At 42.9% G+C, this 23,786-nt stretch overlaps 1 protein-coding gene across 7 annotated transcripts in view; it reads left to right on the top strand.

The window, feature by feature from the left end:
* The window catches only part of LOC137788936 (microtubule-associated protein 4), a 92,274-nt gene that overhangs the window by 31,054 nt on the left and 37,434 nt on the right, over positions 1-23,786 (top strand). For 5 of the 7 annotated variants that reach the window (XM_068582125.1, XM_068582124.1, XM_068582126.1 and 2 more), the window contains exons 4-7: positions 11,401-11,514; positions 12,778-12,864; positions 14,893-15,078; positions 18,203-19,600. In XM_068582125.1, coding sequence (XP_068438226.1) covers positions 11,401-11,514; positions 12,778-12,864; positions 14,893-15,078; positions 18,203-19,600 — 1,785 coding nt within the window. The remainder of the gene's footprint in view (positions 1-11,400; positions 11,515-12,777; positions 12,865-14,892; positions 15,079-18,202; positions 19,601-23,786) is intronic. The other 2 variants (XM_068582127.1, XM_068582132.1) reach the window with 2 other exon arrangements.

Here is a 23,786-nt window from a genome sequence, read left to right as displayed (position 1 = left end):
CCCTCTTCGTCATTTATGAGGCACTAAAAGCCAATTCATGGTTAGATTAAATTCCACTCATGAGCCAGATACGACGTCATCTCTTTCTGCCGTGCACTTTCCCTGTGACTAGCTAAATTCACTTTCTCATTCATACTAATCGATCTGTAACAGTGTACTGTTGTGTACTGCTCTTAGACCCAGTTGTACTTTGAGGTGAATGCTAACATGCTCACTATGTCAAAGCTAACATGCTGGTAGCAGGTTGAATGTTTTTCATTTTCACCATCTTCCGTTTAGCATGGTAGAATGCTAACATCCACTAATTAGCACTAAAGACAGTTTAGCTGAGTCGTTGCCTTTCAGAGGTATTTGGTCAAGTTGAGATGTGTGTGTTTTTAGTCATTTTCTACATGTGTTGATTGATTGATGAGAACTGAATAATGAAACGTTCATATCACAAGAGTAGGCGTATTGCTCATGATTTACCTCCCATTATATCAACCAAAGATCCAGTTGACCTGTACTCTCCTCTCTGGCAGTGTGTGTGTGTGTGTGTGTGTGTGTGTGTGTGTGTGTGTGTGTGTGTGTGTGTGTGTGTGTGTGTGTGTGTGTGTGTGTGTGTGTGTGTGTGTGTGTGAGCCTTATGTAGGGCAGGCTGGCCTACTTAGACTCAGAGACTTGTGCTGTGGCTGATGTTGGGAGAATTTACATTTCCTTTGTGGAAGCAGATGTTCTTTTTTTTCGGTGGAGTGGATTGTCGCAGAGAGCCTTGTCCCCAAACAGCTGTTCCCCCTACACTACCCTTAAAGAGGGTGAGTGAAGGAACACTCAAAAGGAGAGCGAAGGCTGAGGGCACAGGCAACATAAAGCGTAGATCCACAAACACTAAAGTACACAATGTGCTTCTCACCACACACAATGGACAATCACCACTCCTCTAGATGGATGAATAAAGTACATATATATCTACAGTGGGTACAAAAAGTATTCAGACCCCTTTAAAATGTTCACTCTTTGTTTCATTACAGCCATTTGCTAAAATTAAACAAGTTAATTTTATTTCTCATTAATGTACACTCAGCACCCCATCTTGGCAGAAAAAAAAAAATTTAGACATGTTTGCAAATATATATTAAAAAAAAAACTAAAATATCACATGGTCATAAGTATTCAGACCCTTTGCTCGGTATAGAAGCACTCTTTTGAGCTAGTACAGCCATTAGTCTTCTTGGGAATGATGCAACAGGGTTTTCACACCTGGATGTGGGGATCCTCCACCATTCTTCCTTGCAGATCCTTTCCAGTTCCGTCAGGTTGGATGATAAACATAATAAATTTGCAAACATTTCTACATTTTTGTTTTTTGTCAAGATGGGGTGCTGAGTATACATTAATGAGTAATAAAAATTAACTTTTTCTAAATTTTAGCAAATGGCTGCAGTGAAAAATTTAAAAGGGTCTGAATACTTTCCGTCCCCAATGTGTCTAGCACGGTTCATGTATTATTAATCTACTGTATTAAGGTGTTACACCAGAGGCTCAGGAACAGCACGCCGTTGGTCTGCGTCGCGGCTGGTAACCACAGCTCAGCTCTAATATGGTGAATTGAGTATTGTTGAATTAAGGCAGGGGTGTCAAACTCATTTTAGTGAAGGGGCCACATGTTGCCCATTTGGATCTCAAGTGGGCCGGACCAATAAAATCACAGCATAATAACGCATAATTAACGACAATGTTTCTCTGTGTTTAAATCATTGGTGAAGGTTTTTAGATGATAAACTCTATTTGAAGGTCTTTCAACAATTACCTAGAAACATAAAGACCAAAAATTCAGACATCAGCCCTCTCTTTATCTGCCTGGGTTCTCCTCTGCAGATTCCCTCGCTTTGTGACACGTATGTGGCGCCACTTTCATGACATGATCCATGTTTAACGACTTCTAACACAATAATATCAGTGCTCACATCAGTTGGGACTGTAGATCAATGGTTTGCATGTCCGTCTTATAGGCAGAGGATCAGAGGTTTGAATCCCAGCTTTGTTAATTTTGTTCTTTAACAAAAAATATATATATATATATTTTTTTTGATTGAACACCCTGGCGGGCCGGGCCGGATCTGGCCCGCGGGCTTTATGTTTGACACCCCTAAATTGAGGGGTGCCCGTGTAGTTGTGGCGCTGTCCATAGTGCTGAAATGGAGCGAAGGAGATGAACAGACTTGTTACGGTTTCTTAGCCTGCTTGCTTTTCCTGTTAGTGAATAGCTCTTCAGGTTCCTGCTGTTTATGAGTTTAGATTCATTAATTTTGGAGATATCGGCTGTCGAGACGTCGGCCTTCTCTCCAATGTAATGGGATTACAGTATATGGCATTCTAAGGTTAAGCGAATGACAGTTTCATGAAACTGGTCACATCAAGGTTTTTGGATTATCCGGGTCAAGATTTCTACAATGAGACATTGCTGTTGAGATTTTCAAATCCATGTAGTCCCATTTTTTTTAGAAAGAAAGCAGACACCTCTACGGCCACAACAAGGCAACTTGCGCCGAAACTATCTGGGTTGTGTGTGTGTGATTTTCAACTGTCCTTTTTCAAATGAAGAAGCAGTCTAATAATTAAAATAATAGACTTCTCGGTTCAAATTCAAAATAGCGTATAAACTTACCGAATTGTTTAAAGTGCCATTCGTAATACTGACATTTAAATAATTAATTATAACTTCAATATTAAATGCAGAAATGTTGCATGTAAGAGTCGAACTTCTGTTTACCCCATCTGTCTTTCTTACACCACACACACACACACACACGCACACACGCACACACACACACACACACACACAGCCCTCGTCTCTGTAAAAGTCCCAATTGTTTTAAATGTACTAATATCCAAATTTTATAATATATTTTTATCTAACAAAATATTCTGCTTCATCTATATTTGTTGGCTTTTAACTTAAAAAAAAACCCCTTCAAAACGTATTTCTAAAACCTTAATAGAAGCTTCAAATGTCAAAATTAAAAAACAATAAATTTGCTGTCCTGCCCTCGTAGCTGGCCCCTGAGCCACTGACAGTGTACAGATCATAGACTGTGTATGGACACTTTTTTGCTCTTTTTCAGTGCACACAGCTGGTTATTTTTACTGTTGATAGTTTCATCTGTGAGACAACTACACATGCATAAACCTCATTTTATCATTATGTGTGTATGTGAGAACTCTCGTGCCTTTTTGAAAAGTCAATCATGGCCTCTCGCCTGCTTTCTGTCACGTCACCTTCTTTTTATTTGACTAAGAATCCACAACTCCCAACTCTTAGCTGAGCACACCACCATCTTTGTATAGTTTAATAAACTCACGCTGTCATCCTGTTTTACCCGAAGAAGTGATTTGGCAGAAAATCTCCTTTTTATATATTCATGATGCAACTTTAATCCTCGAGCCGGAAAGATAAAAAAAATAATTCCTCACTCGCTGATGACAGAAAGCACTTCATCTGTGTGAGCTTTTCTCACACGCAGAGGTATGTGTGTGCAAGACCGTGAATGCGTATGTCTTTGTGCATCTACATATTCAACGTGTGTGTGTGTGTGTGTGTGTGTGTGTGTACTGAGGCCTCTGACTCGCCCTTGAGCTTTAAACATGGAAAAGCTCTGGGTGGGAAGCGTCAACGTAGGCAAATAGTGATCCACACTCTTCGCCCGCACTTTGAAGTGTGCACTTGTTCACTTCATCATGATTTGACTTGTAAGGACGGCACAATCCCTGCTGGTGTGGAGCTCAATAAACTCCCTCCCACCACTGCTTGGCTCAGTGGAGTGAATTATGATCAGTGACAGTGAGAGGTCTTAGAAAGCATGACGTTCTGGAAATGCAAATACGAGCGAAAACAAAAACATGGAGGAGAGTAGTCAGAATATTCTTCGCCGTAGTCAGAATATTATTCGCCGTAGCTCAGCTCCTTAATCCCGCCGATGGGAGAGAAGAAAAGGAAGAAGAAAAACGTGAAGAAGGTCAAGAGAAAGTTAGGATCGGATTAAAGTAGCTACGGAGGGATTGCCTCGGTTTTGTTTTCCTCTTTTTCCAGACAGACAAGGGGTTTGTTTTCAGGCTAAGACAAGGAGGTGTGGAGTACAATGGCATAATAGGTTTGGATTCTAAGAAAGAGATGGAGGAAGCTGTTTGTTATTGATACCTGCAGGGCCTATCAAACACACACACACACACACACACACACACACAAACACACACACACACACACACACGCACACTCTCCATAGAAGTTGTCACATGCGATGCACCTTTCTTCTGCACCGCCTGTCAATGCTCATTACCCTCGCACTGAATTTGTCCCGTCACTGCGCCGCCTCTTGTCTGGTCTCTGTTTTCAAACAGCACTTCAGGTTAAAGGACACATCTGTCATCATGCTGGAAAAGCATCAACTGAATAAAAAGCGTCATACAAATGTTAGTTTTGGGTCTGAAGCTGGTGTAGATCTGGCTCTGGACTAAGACTGGCCAATATTAAATACATTATTCACACAATAAAAACATTCTAAAATACAGCTTGCCCTGATTTTTTTTTCTATTTAATGATTTATTTGTATTAATTTATTATTCACAGACCAATTATAAGTTATTGAATAAATTAATATGAAAATCACATTCTGCACCCGTTTATCGTAATAACTATAGTGGGTTTCATTCAGAGGATCGGTGGTTCAAGCCCCGTCTCCGCTAGTTGATGTGTCCTTGAGGAAGACACTTAACCCTTATTCGCTTCCCGTTGCTGTGTCTACGGTGTAAAGAGCAAAAATGTAATTCCCTTTTGGATAAAAGCGTCAGCTAAACTAAATGTAATGTAATATATACAGTATATGTACCGCACAAGGGCCAGCGCGCAGCTGTATGAACAAAACCACTGCAGTTAGTCTTTTCATATCACTGAGGCTGAATCCTTAGTGAATGCTTGGTGAATGCTCTACAATGCCAAGAAAAACAAGGGGAAACCCCAACAATCTTCAAAGGGCTGTCACGAGACATACAGTAGACCAGACTCTGGTCCTGATGGTGGATTACATTCTCATGCCACTGAACATTTTCAGAGGACAGTTGTAGGTAAAGGTGGACAGAAAGGGGACTGCTGGCTGATTCAAAGTACATGATTAATGTCTCGTCGTGGCTGAATCAACAGGACACTTGTCCTCACCAGAGAGCAGCACTCTGTCCTATCGGTGAACCGTCATCGAGCGCCCGTGGTCCGCCGCAGCCCTGAGCCAGCTAGTTTGCCGTGTCTATCCCAGCTCAAGGAGCTGAGGGAGAGGAGCGGGGAGGGGCCCGGGTCAGCTGGAGGACAGCGCGTCCCCTCGCGGCTCATACCAGATCAGACAGTTTTGGTGAAGTGAACCATAGGGCGCCATGCTCTGGAAAAAGAAAGCCATGTTCGGTGTTAAGCTGTTTTGATTATCAAAGTTGATTCAAAAGTTTGTTCCTGAAGTTTCCTATACGGCACGGGTCACTAACAAGCGGACCGCGGTCCGGATCCTGACCCAGACGCCATTGTATCTGGACCCTAGGCCTATGACCGATCGATAATTGAGAATGAATTACATGCATGTAACTCATATCACATGATGCTACCCGGCCAATCAAAAATGCGTATTCGGATAACCATCGCGGCTTGAGTGAGCAACGGGAGTGACTGGACGAGAGGTGGAACAGTATATGAGTGAGAGAAGTTACTTCACATGACGTTCTCCAAAAAGAGAAATGTGGACAGCGAGACCAGAGTCTTTACCTGACTCTTCTATCTTCATTCTTCTTAAAGGCAGTTCAAAACCTGTATGTCTCCTGTGTTTAGACGATTCAAAAGCTCAATGTAAAACTTTGCTAAAACAGTTGTGCTTTGTCTCGAAGCAATCGTAAGGACTCACGTCCAAAATGAAGGAATATGATCTTAGAGACAATATGATCAGAATCCTAACACATTCATCCACTATCAAACAATAATGTCAACAGAGACTATAGAGCTGAAACAAGTGGTTTAATAACAGATATTCCCTCACACATTTTATAAGAGAATAATATGATATTGTGGCTTTTTTTGTTTGACATCACTGGACACTGGAATTAACTGAATTTGAAGCTACAGGGCAAATATAATTAAGTTACATTTATTTTTGAAAAATTAGTACTTTATTTTAAGATAAACATTTTCCAAAACCTTTCAGTTATTTTTTTTCCATTTTTTGAATCCAGCCCTTACTGAAATTGAAATGAGAGTAGAATATTTATTTATGATTAGAATATTTATAATTCATCCAGTTATTTGAAAACTGATAAGAAATATTGTTCTTTCTTTATTTGTTTTGACAGTCGGTTGTTGACTTCATACAGATGTTGAACAAACTGCTGGCTACTTTAATACACATGGGACTGAATCTTAGCGCAAGTTAAATATAACTGTGATGTTCTGGACCTTGCGTGGGGACATTTTCTCAAACTGGACCTTGTTGAACATTAGTTGAATACCCCAGCTATACGGTGTGCACAATACATCAGGAATAATGTAAATGTACCAGCAACCTGATACATACACTCCAGGAGTTCTGCCCTGGCTTCTTATCCATCCAAATGAGGCCGTGATCTTATTTCCAGATGACCCTCACTTAATTAAACAATCAATATATCTCAGTAGTTGGCGGTCTGCACAGACCTTAAATCAGCCATGTTCAATGAGGTTTGGTCCACAACGAAGGTTACTTGCGTTCCCACTCAACAACCGATTTGTCTCATTGTTATGCCTCCATGCTGGAGACCTCCGTGGTTGCAGCTGTTCTGTTTTTTTTGTTTGTCCGTACGTCCTTGTGAGCGCAATAGCTCAGGAACGGCTGGAGGGATTTCTTTACACTGGGCCAATCTATCTGGACTAAAGGATGAACTGACTCGATTGTGATGGTCAAAGTTTAAGGTCAATGAGACCTCACAAAAGATGTCTTTTTAATGGCCTCAATATCTTACATGGTAATTTAAAATTGTTTCAACTTTTTGCTGTTTTGTTAAAAAAAAAAAAAAAGGCTAAATGTTACAAATAACGTAAAACATGTTTAAAAAAGTCCAATGAAAAGACAGTCAGACTCATTCTAGTTGTTGCTCCTGGGCCTTGAGAGACCCTGACCCAGCCAGCATGGTTCATCCATCCCATTTCAGAAAGAGGGGAGTGGGGAAGAAAAGCTCGCTGACGTCGGGTCAGCTGGAGGACAGCGACTAGGCCACAGGCCATCAGCCATGTGAGGGAACAGAAGAATGGAGTAAGCCAGGCGACGCAAGGCCAGGATTTAGCTGAGTCAGTGCTCGCTAATGAAAGTCATACAACCGCAGTCTAGTTTGAGATCAGTGTACCACTGTTACAGTGCCATAAGTCAGAAAACAATGGAGTCTATATATTGAAAACAAATGTTGGAGAAAATAAGTGTTCCCCTTTGCTATATATCAAACTATTAACATGTCTACAATCTATTGCCTCGCCTATATCCTTTCTTGTATGTACACATGGTTTATACATCTGGCCCTGGAGGCGGGGGGGTGGGAGAGAGAGAGCTACGTAATGTAAACATTTGATAACATGGTGATGATTTTATTCCCGGTCAATTGTTTTTCCTGCACCTTTGCTTTTGAAAATGCCACATGAGTAGATTGTGTACAGCGTGTTAATGGCAGCTCCACTGACCCTTGCGCCACCTCCTCTACTGATCCTGAATCAGCTGCCTGTCTTTACTGCGACCCATTACCGTGCATCAGTTTCACTTCCACAACCTGGCCAGGCATGACTAGGACATTAGGCAAGACAGTGTGTGTTTGTGTTCATGTGTTCATTCTGGGCTATATTTATCTATTTTATTCCGTCAGGTCAGCCAAGAGTCTACCAAGCTCAGGGTCTGTCTGTCTGTCTGTCTGTTTTTCCCCGATTACGAGTGTTTTTGACTGTGTGCTTGCATGGCTGCATGTGCATTTATTTGTCCATATTAGTGCAGCTACAGAGTAGTGTAGAGGTGGTGGAGGGGGGGAGGGGGGGTTGGGTGCTTGGGTGGTTGGGTTTGTGTTCCCTCAGATGCCTCTGTGACGATAAAGTTCATTCAAACTGATGGCTGCTCCAGTCTGTCTCGCCATACTCTGTCCTCATGCTGAGGTCAGCACCCCGCCCCCCACCCCCCTTCCCTCCCCCCCAACGCCCAGCAGCAGCTATTACATAATGTGGAAATTTTGTTTTCACACTGTACTAGATATTAACTTGTAGATGCGGCAGTCACACACTTGTGGTACTGTCAGCCTTCCAGAGGCCAAGGTCAGTGACAACTCTTGTTTTATCTTCACCTATTGGAATCCTTGACTTTGACTTTTCCAATCTTTATAGGAAATCAGATTGTATAGAAGTCTATAAGAAAATGACTTCTCTCTTGTTTTTTTCCCTCAGTAAACATTGTAAACATGAGTTTATATCTCAATCTCTAGTTTCAAGTCTTCTTCAATACAGCATGATGTTCATTTACAGTATACATTTATACAGTATACATACAGTATACGGTCACTTCTGTTCATTGGTTTCCAAAAATATCTAAACATGGTGACGGCCATAATACAAGATGGAGACGGCGATATTGCCGAACTCAAGGCTTCATAACATCAGTCCACAAACGGGCTACGTCACAATATATATCCACTATATCTACTTCTATCCACAACTACACCAACTTTTCTGTAGTAAAAACCTAGTTTAACTTTTGAAAGAAAGTAATGCGAAAGTTACTGTGGGTCAGTGGTAGAGCAGGGTCATCCTTTAAAAGATCGTCAGTTTGATCCCCGGCTGCGCTAGTCCATGTCGATATGTCCTTGGGCAAGACACTTAACCCCAAATTGCTTTCATAGCTGTGCCTATGGTGTGTGAATGTTAGATAGTCCTGATGGGTAGGTCGTTGTTCAAGTACAGTCCATTTACCATCCAGATTGCAGCTTTTAATCACACATACAGATTTATTGTAGGCGTTTTGGTATCTTAAGTTCTGAGAACGCTGGTTTATGTTCAATTGAAAAGCACTCGTGCAGTATCTGCTGGTAGGCTTGGTATGGCTCACACCGATAGTTGCGTGTTAGTTGCTTAAAAATGCTTGCTCCTTCTTTTGAGCGGGCTGGTGGTTCTGGTCACACTGCAGGGAAATGAAGAAGAGTTTGGTTGTATTGTCAGTATATCCAGCATCCAACTGTAAACGTCAATGTGCGCTCCAGCCCACAGAGACCTGGCGCTCCAATGTACTGCATATGAACTGTACGCTACAGGTTCAACGTTAAACTGCAACAAAATCCCAGTGGTCTGTAGGGAGACAGTTGTTGAAGGTCAAGTTGTCCTGACGAGTGATGACGCTGTAATGAGCCTCCTGTTGGGCTTTGCCTCCCCTACTAGGAACGATTCCACAGGACCTTGTCCAAAATACACACATTTAGTGCCTCACAGTTGGTCTTGCTTGCTCTTTCTAGCTGAGCAGTTCTCAACCGGTACATTAAACACAGTGCAGTGTGTAGAGATTAACTTGTCGTGAAATTTCCCCTTGTGGGCTGAACTGAACCCCCTAAAGTGTGTCTGAGCTACAAGAAGGCCTTAGGTACAACAGCATTAACTGAGCCAAAAAAAGCTTGAGCCACAAAGGCCACTTCCACTGCAGACAGACACAAAACATTTTCTTATTCAGATGGTGAGGGCAAGCTCCAGTATATATGATAGAAAGATAACCATTTTAAACTTAAAGGATCATTCTGGTTCATGCCAACGTCAATCTTACTTTTGTAGAAGTAGTTTCCATCAGTTATAATAATATTGAAAGTTATTACTGAGATGGTGAAAGGTTGCCATATTGCAACGGCAAAGTCTAATGTGTTTATTGAACATCAATGTAAACATATTCTTGTAGAAACCTGAATTGCAGGTGTGAACCCGAAAAGGGGCATGACATGTCCCCTTTAAAACCTGTATTACTGTCTGCCAAATGCTCTGGACTGTAGCAAAGATACTGATAACATGCATGCAATGTTTTAATTATGATAAAAAATTATGAATAATAACAACTAGTGAAGTTTAAGTACCGTACAAGCATATTCGTACCACCATGGTAGGCATCTTCGACTATCCAATGTTTTCTTTTTTTTTCCAACCTGTACTCAGCCAGTTAATGTCTAGTAATTTTGCCCTCAGATGTTTTCCTTGAGTGGCAACTTACTTTTGTATGCTCCCTCCCTCAGATGTAGATACGACTGATCTACTTGAGACAGCCAGAGAGAAATTAGAGGTTATTTCTGCTGGTGCCCATGAATGCCGTTTCAAAGCTGTTCAGTCTGATTTCAGCACCTTGGACAGCGGCGCCTTCCCATTTCCCTGCAACAGGTTTACTTTGAGCGTGCTTGTTCCGAACACCTTAGCCATGTTCAAACTCCGCAGTGACCATGCGCGTCTCCTGCTATTTCCCCCAAACAAGTGTTTCCAAGTGAGAGTCACAAGACTAATGTGAGGTCGTAAGGACGCTGTGTGTTTTTGAATCAATCGGTGACCCTGCCGACGGAGTGTTTCCTGCGTTCCTGTCCAGACAGACAGACAGACGCACCCCACCACAGCCCCTGTGTGTGTCTGATATGTGGAAGCATTGGTGACTTTGGGTGGCATCCTGTCTGTTCGCCTCACTGTCACCCTCTGTGAATATCGCTAGGAGAGGGTTGCCGTCGATGCCTCCCTCGTCTCTTCCTCTCCTTGCCTCCCCACTCTCTCCTTCCCTGTTACAACCCATCTTTCCTTCCCAACTTATTCTTCTTCCATCTGTAAATCCTCTACCCCCATTTCTCCCCAGTAGACTAGGGTTGACAAGAATTGAAGGGTGACTACCCCCCACTTGGGCTGAGGTCGAGGAGTCCGAGGGGAGGCGCTACCCGGCGGGGCCTGGAACCAGACAGTGAAACGTCACACACACAACCCAGACTCCCCGACTGTGTGTGTGTGTGTGTGTGTGTGTGTGTGTGTGTGTGTGTGTGTGTGTGTGAGAGAGTGACTGGGGTTTCACAGTGTTAGTAGCTCAGAGCCAGCTGAAGCTGCAGAGGAGACAGACAGAGACAGAGGCACTGAGCAGCACATAAGCACATAGAAAACAGTTGTGTAGGACTGGGATATCTGAATTTTGGGAGGAAATTTGTCAGGTGAGATAAGAGTGTTTGTGTTTTGTGTGAGTCCTTTTTTTTTTTTTAGAGCACAGTTGGATTTGTGTTCAGCGGACCGCCAGTCGAGTAGCCCAGAGTCATTAACAACACGGTTGTGTAGCGAACGCGTCATCAGAGAGGCAGGGCGGCGACTGATTGTTCTGATGACTCGTGTTGTCACGACAGGTTGTAAGCTGACCGCGGGGGGACAGGCGTCGACGCTGCGCCCGGAGCCACAGGGGGAGGTGCGGCCACGCTCGCTCGACCAGCAGCAGGCCTCTGCTGCAGACTTCTTATCAGGTACTGAGGTCAAGTTCACGAGCCCAACGAGACACCCACAAGTGAAAGGATTTAAGAATGCTTAAGACAACTGTTGCTTCCATGACAGAACAGCAATAGTTTTTTGGCTTGGCTCATGGTGGCCATTTCAACTTTCTTTTAATATAAACCAGGAAGGAAGTATTTTAGTAGTCAGCATAACTGGTTAATCATATTCCAGTGAATTCTAGGGTTTTATAAAACAACTTTAAAACTACAATCCAAACTTAATCTTTTATTTTTTAACACAACTCTGTAATGTTGCACGCTATACCGATACTAAAAAGGTAGCACGGTACCCGTACGTTAAAAACAATAGGATTTAGCATATTTTTGTTATCGATACTTTATGAAAATAGCGCGGATCAGTGCACAGTCACTGCTCCGCTCCCTCTCATGTCATGCGGCGGAGCTCAAGGGGGCGGGGCTACCAGCGCACACGTGTAGCGCGTTTACAGAGTGAGCACTGAGAAGACTTGAGAGCACGAGCTTTTGCCGTCCTCGGGTTGTTGAAACAAAGCTCTCCAGTTGATATTAATCCAGTAAAGCAGCAGAGTTTGTAGAATCCAACAGTTTCTAGTGGAGATCTGTTGCAAACGCTCCCTATCAGGCCACCTGATGCTGGTCTGTCCTTTATTTTTTAAATAGAGATATTAAAAATATATTTTTTTATATACTTTAAAATTTAATGCTATTGTTAGAAGTATTTTCTGTTTATTTATAGTATACTTTATAGTATACTTAACAGTTAATATATTGTTCAATTTAAAGAAAATGGCTTTGGCAATAAAAAATTATCGGTTTAAGCACCGGTATTGTTTTAAAAGTATCAAACAGACGGTAGAGTCAAGTGAGACCACATTCAGCCAACTGGGGCCTTAACGACTCAATGCAGACTCGCAACACCACAGATTTGAGTCTTCACAACTTCAGACTTGGAAGGACTTAATATATTCAGGAGCGTGTGTGTGTGTCTGTGTCTGTGTCTGTGTATGTGTATATACAGTAATGATATGCAGTTCATAAAGTAGGGTTCTGGTACTTGTGAATACTAAAAATATAGAAACATCAAACATCAACACCTTTTCATCATTAATGCCCTGATGCACCTTCTACTCAATCTTCTCCTGTGTTTTTCCTCCTTTGTTTACTCCATCTATCTTTACTTTCTAATTTCTCTCGTCTGCTTTTCTCTCTGACCTCCTGCATTTCCTCTGCATCTCTTTTTCTCCTCGCTCTTGCCAGCCTCCATGGCAGGTTATTCAGATCCTGTGGGCTCTCAGACCAGCCCTGCCCAAATGATGGATACTGGCCGGATGGGAGCTTTTCCAGGTATACTGATGCACTGCAACACTGCATTAGTACTCATGCTAGCACTACTGCTTTGATGATAACAGCAGTACTAATAATGACAACATACTTTCATTCACATGGGCCATTTCCAACATTCAGTTGATGGGTGCTTCATGAACATGAGCTAAAAATGTCATTTTAATTTTCTGCATGGCAATAGTTATACATGAATCATTTTCAAACATACAGCTGCTGGCCCCGTACTTCTTCTCTCTGAAAACGTTTGGGTTTACCCTTAAAAAAACGTTGCTTTCTAAAAACCCTCGGGAGAAGAAGAAAAGACGTAACGGTGCTAACACAGTTGAAGAGGGTCTATAACGGTCCTTCATTTGGAGAATCTTCCAAACAGCAGCATCAGAAAGTGAGATGATCCCAGACCTCCCCGACTTTCTGATGCTGCTGTGCGCTTCTGTGTTCAAGTTGTTACAGCTGCGAAAGGAACCGTCTCCTGAGCTGCCGCTTTTTATATTTTTTATATTGACCGAAATGAAAAACTTAGCATGATGTCACAAAAGAACATGTGTTTATTTTTTATAGCCTTCAATTTTGTTTTTGTTATAAAAAAGGGTTCAACCTTTTTTTAAATACAGTTTCCCATTCAATCATGGTGGATTGTTCAAACACACATAATAGTATTTCACAACCAAGATCTCTTTGCTCCGTGGATTGCCTCTCTCGTTAAAGCTGTCACTCTCCAGTCAAACAACTGGCACTGAGTCGGCGGTCGTAAAATCCCCTCCTGATAAATGGCTTGTGGTGACGCAAAGCTTGTTAGCTAGACGGGGCTGTAGCTGCTGTCACTGGCTTGGTGTCTGGCACTCCACAGAGACACACATGAACACACACACACACGCGGGCAGCATGATCTATGAGGCTGAGCTATGCCTTTCACCATGCCAACCTCGGCATACCCAGCGCTCACTGTTGCACTAATAAGACCTGTCGTCTCAGAATTACTGCTCTCGGCTTTAACACACACATATCTTTTGCTCTCTATCTCTCTCACAAACACTCTCACACACATTTGTAATATAATACACATGCCGTCGACACTTCTAGGAATTCCAACAAAATAGCCCAATTTCCACCCATTTCCACCACGCCCTTGTGCACTCTTGATTCATCTCACTCGTTTTTGTGTATTGAGACAACACGCACACACATTCATAATACAACAGTTTCCCTTTCACATACTGTCCACGCTGAGGCCACATACACAGACAAAGTACCCCCCAGGAGTGATGTAGATCATAGTATGGGTTGTATTTTTGACATTCTTGCTGCTGCATCTTTTTTATCCTGCCCCGTCTCCTACAAATGATGTTCAGTGTTACAAAGCTGGATTATCTATTACGTTTTGAGGGAACTCATTTTCCTCCCGCAAGAGAGAGGATGGTCAGATGGGTCCAACACAGAACTGTCACGTAGGAGACCTGCGTTAAACCAAAAGTGAAGCAGTTATTTTCACCAAAGAAAACCATATGCTTTTATGAAAGCCTAAATGTAATTGAGAAGGCAGATTTGAAATGGCAAATTGGCCCGAGTAGTTAGGACGGAACATTATATCATTGCTATAGGTAACGTCTATGTAGAAATGCTGACATGAAACGTGTTTTTGGTTCAGAAACGTTAACCTCAACCTATTATGGTTTGCGTCTGCAGAAATGTAGAGTGCCATTGTTTTATTTTGACAAAAGAGTTCTTTGATTTCATACCTTGCCCCCTTTGGCTTTCTCTCTTTTCTTTTGTTGTGTTGCCTCTTCCTCATTTTCTTTTGCTTCATCGGTGTACAGTCGGGCAACCACCTTTCAGTCGGTAGGTCTTAGCCCACTGAGGTTACTTTGGTCGATTAGTATGTGCCTATGCTGAATGACTACTTTCCAAGAAGCTTAAGGTGGACTGTCCCACCTTTGCATTACTGTTGGTGCATCTTAAACAACCGTAGCATCCCAAGAGAATTGCCCACACTGCCCCTATACATCTGTGTGTCTGTCTTTTGATTGACAGCTTTCTCCCAGCCCGGTGTGATGGGCGTCAACGTGGAGGTGGGGGCTGCACCCCTCTCCGCAGAGATTCAGAGTATAGCGGAACCCCAGCACACCACCCACGCAGTGGGCTCAGAAGCCCCAAAAGAGCACAGCCCCATGCTGCCTGAACCCCAGACTCCACGCAGCCCTCTGGATCTGTCATCAGGTAAACAAACCAAACACTCGTGTCCCGAAGTGATGATTGCTAGTCGTGTTATATACCATTGATGTGCCTGTGATCTCATTTGTTCCACAGAGGGGTGCAGTACACAAAGCTGTTGGTTGTCTTTGCTCTTCTATAGCTTCCTCCTCTCACACACACACACACACACACACACACACACACACACACACACACACACACACACACACACACACACACACACACACACAGAATATGACTAGAAGCCATGGCATGATGGCAGACCCTACACATGTCAACATTAGATGTGCATTGACCTTGAGCTGGATGACAAGCACACATCGGAGCCTGTGTGTGTGTGTGTGTGTGTGTGTGTGTGTGTGTGTGTGTGTGTGTGTGTGTGTATGTGCGGATTCATCTAATAAAGAGGAGCTCTGATTTTCGAGAGCGTGGAGTTGTAGTTGTCACCCTGCTGTTGCTAGTGTCAGCCTGTAGGGCTATGTTAATGTCCCATGTGAGCAGTGAAACAAGTTGTTTGACACCCCCCCCCCCCCCCCCCTTTCCACTGCTACATAACAGGCAGCTTCACTGCCACTCCTTTAAAATGTTTCAGACATTAGGCTTATTGAACCACTGGTTGAATTTTCATTCGGCATTCTCCTTTCTCGACATGCACTATACTTCACTGTATGCAGCATGGGGATGTGTGACTCATTACAACAGGGCAGTGCTTCAGTTTCAACTGCAGCGAGCAGAGTTGCTGTGAGCTTGACTCACAGCAACAATAAATTTACAAACTCCTTAATCAATCTGTAACAGGTGGTCAAGAAATAGAAAATGACTTCTGGCACTTGTTAACTCCTCACTACCACCCTAAAACACACTGTAAGAGTGTGTGTGTGTGTGTGTGTGTGTGTGTGTGTGTGTGTGTGTGTGTGTGTGTGTGTGTGTTGTCCATAGTCTCTCTTCTCGCGTGTGTATCAACTACGAGGTATCACATGCTGACTCAACAATGCGACATTCACCAACCCACCTTTGTCTTTGCATAACACAAGATGTGGATTGTAGATCTTTGAGAGACCTGAGAGGACTCGCTATCATTAGTCTGGGTGGCATTCTGGTGTCAGGCAGAGCAATACAGCAGATTTACCAAATGTATTGAGTTAACCAACATTATGAATCCCTTACTGACCCTAAAATTAGTTACTTCATACTGCAGAATTCACTTTCTACACTCACCAAACTAGAGTGTTACCACGAAGATAAGGGCTGACCGGGATGTGATATAGTCGGGAGCGGGTACTTTCGCCTGTCATGACTGTATTGCTGTCAGTGGAGTGGGAGGTTGGGCACAAGCAGAACAACGGTGTGACAGATCTTTGAGCATCATGGTACCAACACTCTGGTTTAGTAGTTTAGGTACCTTATATGCAGTACAAGTGTTTGCACAGTGGATGATAGAACACTGCTTTGAAGCACGCTATTGATTGTAATAATTGTTGAATGATTTTGACCATTTCCTCTGTGTTTTTGTATTTGGAAGAGGTATTAATGATGGTTTAATACATTTTTTAAATAAAGGAACAGTTTTTTAAACTATTTCTCAACTCATAGCTCCTCAATTTTGCTATCAAAATTGTTTTAAAATTTCTATTGACCACTAACTTTATTCAAACACGCACAAATATACAGATTAGCTTTATTCCATAACTGAGAATTGGGTGAATGTAAATTCTAACGTTACATTATGTGATCAAATGTAATCTTGTGAAAATGTGTTTTTTGGCCAATAAAATAAGCTTTAGCGGATCATTATGGTCTGACCTGATCGAATTGGGTATCGAGAATCGTGGAATTTCATTGGTATTGATATTGTCAACAAAAATTACTGGTATTGTAATCCTTAAAATTACTGGTATTGTGTCCTTAAATTACAGAAAATTAAACAAAGTGGCAAGGCTTGTTGACCCTCCCCTCGCCATGATTTTGTCTGGCTTAATATTTAAGCCATTCTTTTCTCTTTAGCTGATGTCTCTTTTCTGTCTCTCCCAATTACTGCACATACAATATAGAGGGGAGAATACTGTCAGGGGTTTGTTCATATGAAATATCCTCTGAAGACTAACTGGACTATATGGGGCCTGACGGCTGCCCTCGTGGCTACTCTAGTTGAGCTCCTCCTGTGCGTGTGTGTGCGTATATATAACTGAAAACTAGAAAGAAACTGGGCCAAAGTAGCAGAACAACCCTCAGTGGGCAATTTATTCTCTACTTTTGTTCCCTCTCATCTACCTGAGCTTTATTTTTTACAAAGTCTTGAAGCCAAGCTGTTTTTGTTACGGCACAGTTGCCTGTAATTGACCTTTTTTTCTTTGAGACCATTAAGCAGTCTTTTTATTTTTGTGCGTTTGTCTTTGTGTACATTGGAGCACTGTACATGTACTACAAATCTGCACATGAACACACACACTCACACACATCTATCTGTTTTGATTTCAAACGGAGCTCTTTTGCTGCGCAATGGTTTAAGCGTAAGCATTCACCGTTCTAGACCCACAGGCTGTGGTGAGTCAGCCACCCGAAAGTACCACTCATCTATATCATTTGACATAATACCGCCCAATATGTTGGTGTGTGAATTTGTATTCTCATTGCCCCAAGCATTCATTCACTCAGCATTGACATGGAAGGCATTTTTAAAACTTGAAATTCAGCTTGGTATGGCCATATATTTTGTTTATTCCTTTGAACAACAAAAGACACACATTTGCTTATTTGACTAAAGCGTGACAGATTCATATCTACAGAGGGTAAGGCTCAGCTTTCTGGAACAACATACTCCACTTGGATTCCTCCAGATGCTTCTCTGCTGTGTCTGAAACATGTTGTCATCTTCTCAGCCATCCCACCATCTCTGCAAATAACAAATTGCTGTAATAGCTACTATAATTTAAAATTTGCTAAAAACAAATATTTTGAAACAAAGATACATGTACATTTTCAGTGGGATGATCTTCTTAGTTATACTATTTTTGCCTGATACAAGTTTCTCAGTTATGCTCTGTTTGAATTAGATTAATGGACCCAATTCACATATACATTCCCATCCCCCCCAACGTTAAACTCTCCCCTCTTCACCCACAACAAGGTGCCTTAGGCGACTGCTGGCCAGACGAGGCTAGCTGCCTACCGACAGACCTCCCATTCAGCCCCAGCGTTTCCACGGTGATTAGTCGCCATACCGGCCATCTCGCTGTCAGCCCTGACGACCCACCTGAGACTTGGCCTAGCCGAGAGAGCACCGCCTATGCTGGAGGCGATGAAAGGGAGCAAGAAGGTTCAGACCGAAAACAGAAGAAGAAGAAGAAAAGGCGACAGAAAGATGAGGGCCCTTATGAGTACCTCGAGAGCAGGGGTCACCCTGAGGTGCCAACACAGGGAGAAAACACTCCCCCAACAGAGGAGTTCTACCACAGGATTGGCCCAAGGCGGGATAGAGGAGATGGTTGCTGGGAGGAGCAACTTGGGAAAAGTGGAGGCCGGGGCAAGAAGGGTAAGAGCAGGAAGAAGCTTCCGGAGGAGTGGGGAGTGGCGGCAGAACCATTTGTCCCTTCGGCCGCAGCGACTTCTCAAGTCACAGAGGAGGTGATGATGGAACTGGGGAGTTCTGTTCAGGCAAACGAGGAGGCCTCGTTTGTGGACATGGACGCCAGCCAGAGCCCCAGGAAAAAGGAAGTCTCTTCTGAAGAAGGCCTGGTCCCTACCCACCTGTCTGAGGATCTATTCTCCCCAATAGTTGCTTCCAACAACCCACTGGTGCTGAACAGCGAGCTGAAAGCCACAGCGGCCCCGTTCACGATGCCCTCCATGGCTCCTCGCCCCGGTGATCCATTTGACCTCCTGATGGAGACTGAAAATACAACCTTAGGCAACAGTAGCCAGGTCTTTTCACCCGGTGGTGACGTAGTTGACAACGCAATGTGTAACACAAGTTCCCTCCAAGAGTCTTGTGTCCGTGGCATACCTGAGGGAGACACTTCTGCTTTCAGCCCCGCCTCCCAGCCAAGCCCTTCCCCGAAAGGTGAGGTGTTAGCTTCAGCTCCGCCTCTCTCACCCTCAGATGCTTCATGGCTCCTGAACGACTCCAGCATGAGCAGCACCAGCGAGTTATTTGACTTCAGTGACGTGAGCACATCAGGTCATCCTTCAACCTTGGGGTTGTCCTTTGACACTCCTTGCCCAGCCCCTCTCCGCTCCCCCAAAACCACAGCTCAGGAATGCCAACCCAAAGAGCACAAAGATGCCAAATCTTCCCAGAAGCAACCCAAAAAGTCTCGTTCTTCATCTTCCTCTTCTGTAAAGAGTCCAACCTCCCCAGGGGTAAAGATTTTCCCTGCACAAGCATCCCCAGCCATCAGCCCCTCCTCCCCTCAAGCAACAAGCCCAGGATCTGGTCTTAACCCTACAGCTAAGCCCTTCGTTCCCAGCTTTGCTGATCCAATGGAAGAACCAGCTGTGGTCCCTCCAGTTACCCCCATCATCGAAGGTTGGTTGCAGTCAGCCCCGGACAAAATAGAAGTTCATCATAGAATAACTAAAATATGAACACGAATGGTTTATTGTCATGCTTGGGTGTTTCATCCAGTCTTTCAGATATATGCAACCTAATTTCAATGCCATTTTGGGCAAGATTGATTGCTTGAGTGTCTTGAACTCATTAGGGGTTAGAATTATCAAAACCTTGCATGAACACACATGGCTATAATCCTGGCTGAGGCTTTTTGTTTCTGAGTGACTAATGCATGGGCTCAAGTGTTGACCAATTGAGGCTGTGGATTGCCTTGACTCTAATCTGTGAGTATCTCAATTCCAAATGATGCACTGCTGGGATGTCCTCATAATTAACAGTGTTGCTGTTGACGGGTGTGCTACTACTAACCAATCACAAAGTCTTTCTCCTTAGCGACACCACTAGACACCCTCACCAAATCCAAACCAACCTTCTCTTTCTCTCTTCTGTCCAGGTGATGTGTTAACACTGTAATCATGCTCTCTTTTTCCTTGCACCCGGGGCTGAGGTGTTTCTCTACGTTCTCTATCTCGTGTGTCCAATTAACATTGTTTTCCTCACTAGCTGCCTGTTTCTTAACTTCTAGACAAGCATGTGGAAGGAAAGAAGGTCTTTTTGGTGTAATGTTAACACTCCCTTCAGTCAACAATTCACATACTGGTGTCTCCTGTAGACATAACTATTAACCTATATAAAATGATAATTGTTTTGTTTTTTTGTCGACTTTCCTTCCATGTTCTGTGATGACCGCTTCCTTGGTTGCTCCTCCATCATAGGTGAGTCCTATTTTATTTACCTGTGGCTTTGTTGTTTGTCTTTAAGCATTATTATTGAGACTAGTCACTGGGATGATTATAGAACGATTGACAGAAGATGCAGACAGGTGAGTGCCACTTAAGTGTTTTGTTTTTGAATTTCATGGTGAGAAGAGAGTCTTTTTGGTGAGGTTAGGATGGCATCTCTACTTTTTGCAGATGATTGTTGTCCTCTTGGCTTCATCGAACCATAACCTGCAATGTGCACAAAGGCAAATTGCTCCACTTCTGTTGTGACAATAGACCCTTTGCTAAGTCCCGCCTCTCTACACAGAGTGGCCAGTCAAAGCATAGCATTGGCCAGTCCTGACCCGGTTCCTAAAGCTATCCGGCTGTGCTTCATCGACTCTAATGCATTCTTTTATGATACTCTTCATTGTCAGGCTTCTTTTTTTTTAGGAATAATAATGTTCATGTCACAGATAAGCAGTTAAAAATAGAACAGTTGGTCTTGTGTGTGTTAACAGATTCAAATAATAAAAGACTTAAGAGATAAAAGATTCAAGAGGCAGTCCAAAGGGAGCTGTTGATCGGCATCATGTCCAGCTCTTATTTTGATGGAGAAAGAATTTGTTACTTGTTTAGGAGACTAGTTTTCTATTTCTGTAATAATGTTTACAGCAGTCACAGATGGGAAACCAAAAATAGAATAGATTGACACTTTGTGCTGTAGTGTGTGGGCGGATGTGTGGATGTGACCTGTATATGTTGTGTGTGCGTGTGCGCGTTGTGATTTATGGAGATGCAGAGTTCCAGGAATCATTTCCTTGTCTTTCCTCTCAGCGCTGCCTGTCTCTCCCTTCTGTTGGAGGCGGTGACGAGGACTGAACAAGCCTTTAGCTCTCTACGGGAACAGCAGAGTGTCAAACATGACTATTAAGCGGCTTTGATCAATGCCTTCCCCAAGAGCAGGGAGGGCCCGCATTTAGTATTTTGCCACTTCCACGTCACATGTATCAAAATATATTGCAGCCTTGCGGATGTAAAGAACCACAAAGCTGCAGATTTGACCTACAGTACTTGATGCGCACACTGTGTGTGTGTGTGTGTGTGTGTGTGTGTGTGTGTGTGTGTGTGTGTGCGTGCGCGTGCGCGCGCGCGCGCGCGCGCATCTGGCTCTTTCTTCCCCTCTGCTTAATGAGACCTTTTGTCAGTGTCCAGGGGTGGGTCTCTGTCACCATGAGTGGTATTTAAGCCTTGTACAATAGATAAGAAGCCATGTGGAGCACAATAAAGAGCAATGTTTTGGAGGGTAACAGACAAGGGAATACAGTCCAGCGAAATTGAGAGGGGAGGATATTTAAAAAAAGCTGCATTCAATATAAATTGGAGTTTGCAACAAAGAAAGGCTTTCGGGTCCTTCTGAAACATATTGTCTATGTATCGCAGTCACGGAAGGCAAAAGGTGAAGAGAGGATGAATAATTGTGGTGGATAAAGGAATATGAAAAGGATGCTGACAGGGAACGGATAAAGATTATTCATAGACCCTTCTTGTAATGGCAGAGAGATATACATGAGTAAAACCCAGAAGGAGAAGCCCGATAGAGATGCAGAACGATGTAAACCTGCAAGAGGGTGATGTTTCAAACATTAAGGGAAAAGATAGAGGGAGGTTCAGAGAAGTGCTCTGCCTCTATAGAGAACTTAGGAGGGAGATACAGACAAATGTGGACAAGAATGAGGGAATATACCAACACTGGACAGCGTGCTGGCTAGGTCTTCAGTAGCCATATGTCGGTTAAACAAAATAAATGAGTCAGCAAGCTACCAACTGAAGCAGACTCAGCACATAGTATTTCTAATTCTCTATTGTGTATTTTTTAGATCGACAAAATGATTTTCTGTCTTTTTATTATTATTTTCTTTGTGACTAATGGATAACCCGGAGTACAAAGTGTAACCTTCTAAATGCACACAACAATCACCTACACATTTTTCAACCGTATATAAATTTGCGTGCATCATCCATACTTTGAAAATGCATAAATAATGCTCTGTGTATTTACTACTACTGACCCGATTTCCAGAACAAACACACATACAGTACACATCTGAGCCATCAAACTATCTCAGGACCAACACAAATCCTTAAGAGGCCGGCATGCGTGACAATACTGTACCAACCGTCTATTTTTACAACATAGTGCTTTTCGCTGTTGTTTGGGCTCATTTCATTGGTCAGCACAGTGTTAGATAGCAGCCCAACAGGGACATTTAGACATTGGTCCTATCACTCATCTTTGTTGAGCTAATGGCATAGGATGGCTTTGGGGGCAATGGGTGGTTTTTGCCTCGTTGGCATCATTGGGAAGGACAACTACTAACTCTGGTACAAGATCGCGAGTCTGTTTTCAGACTAAAGCTGAAGCACGGTGCTTTAGCAACAGGTTGAACCCATAGAGAGATGGCTCCAGGCCAGCAGTGCTTTGTGCTTAACATTTTATCCATTTTAATATCAACCTTTGTATTTTGCAAAATTCCGTGAGTTTGAAATTTGTCTTCTTCATGGAAAAACTGCAGCACACATGTTGTATGAATTTTGATTTTGTAAGATTTATTGTATTCAGGCTATTTTTAGTATTTTTGTGAAACATGTTTTTCACTACTGTATGTATGTATCCACAAAGGATATTATGAGTTAGTAACATTTAATCAAAGTTTGTTTGCGTTCACAAAATCCCATCATTTGGTTTTCATACGCTTCACACCAAATTTAGGTTATCTAACATAACATTTTGTGTAGAAACAAACATTCATCATACTCTTGTGCCTCACATGTATCAATGTAAGCTGAATCAAAACACAAGTCAGAGAATTGTGATAGGAGCCCCCTTCACCAGAGGTTTCCTCCAAACTAAATATGACTTGCAAGCACTCGATACCACATGTCACATACAGTATAATGAATCTCCTTTGTGCGCTTCCAAAACTGTTCCTCCTTAAAAAAGAAGTTGACCGGATTTCCAATTTAGCAGAGGGACTAGATGTTCTGAGCTTTGCTTAGGCAGCAGGTAACGGCAGGGAACAACAAATGCAGATGCTTCACAACAGAAGGGCCAATGTTGGAACCCATCAGCTGTCGGACTCATGGTGATTCAGCCGCTGGGGACAAGGAACAATATTTAGGAGTTTCTGGTGGAGCCAGCAGATATCCGGACCAAGATTTCCTCTTTTGTGCGGTCATTGTTTCCAGTCTGATGAGCAACTCGCCACAAAAGTTGAAGTTGAGCTTTGTCTCACAAGTTTACCTTCAGTTAAGAGTTTATTTTTTAGCCAACACAATGCTAAATCGTCAGCAGAGGGTAGCCGATGGGATCCAAGATAGCATATCAGCCAAAAGGCTCC

Source organism: Clinocottus analis, unplaced genomic scaffold (assembly GCF_023055335.1).
Source record: "Clinocottus analis isolate CAN_PGR_092001 unplaced genomic scaffold, fCliAna1.0.p SCAF_18, whole genome shotgun sequence".
Taxonomy (NCBI): Eukaryota; Metazoa; Chordata; class Actinopteri; order Perciformes; family Cottidae; genus Clinocottus; species Clinocottus analis.
The sequence above is the reverse complement of the archived record's forward strand: the minus strand, read 5'-3'. Positions and strand labels throughout refer to the sequence as shown.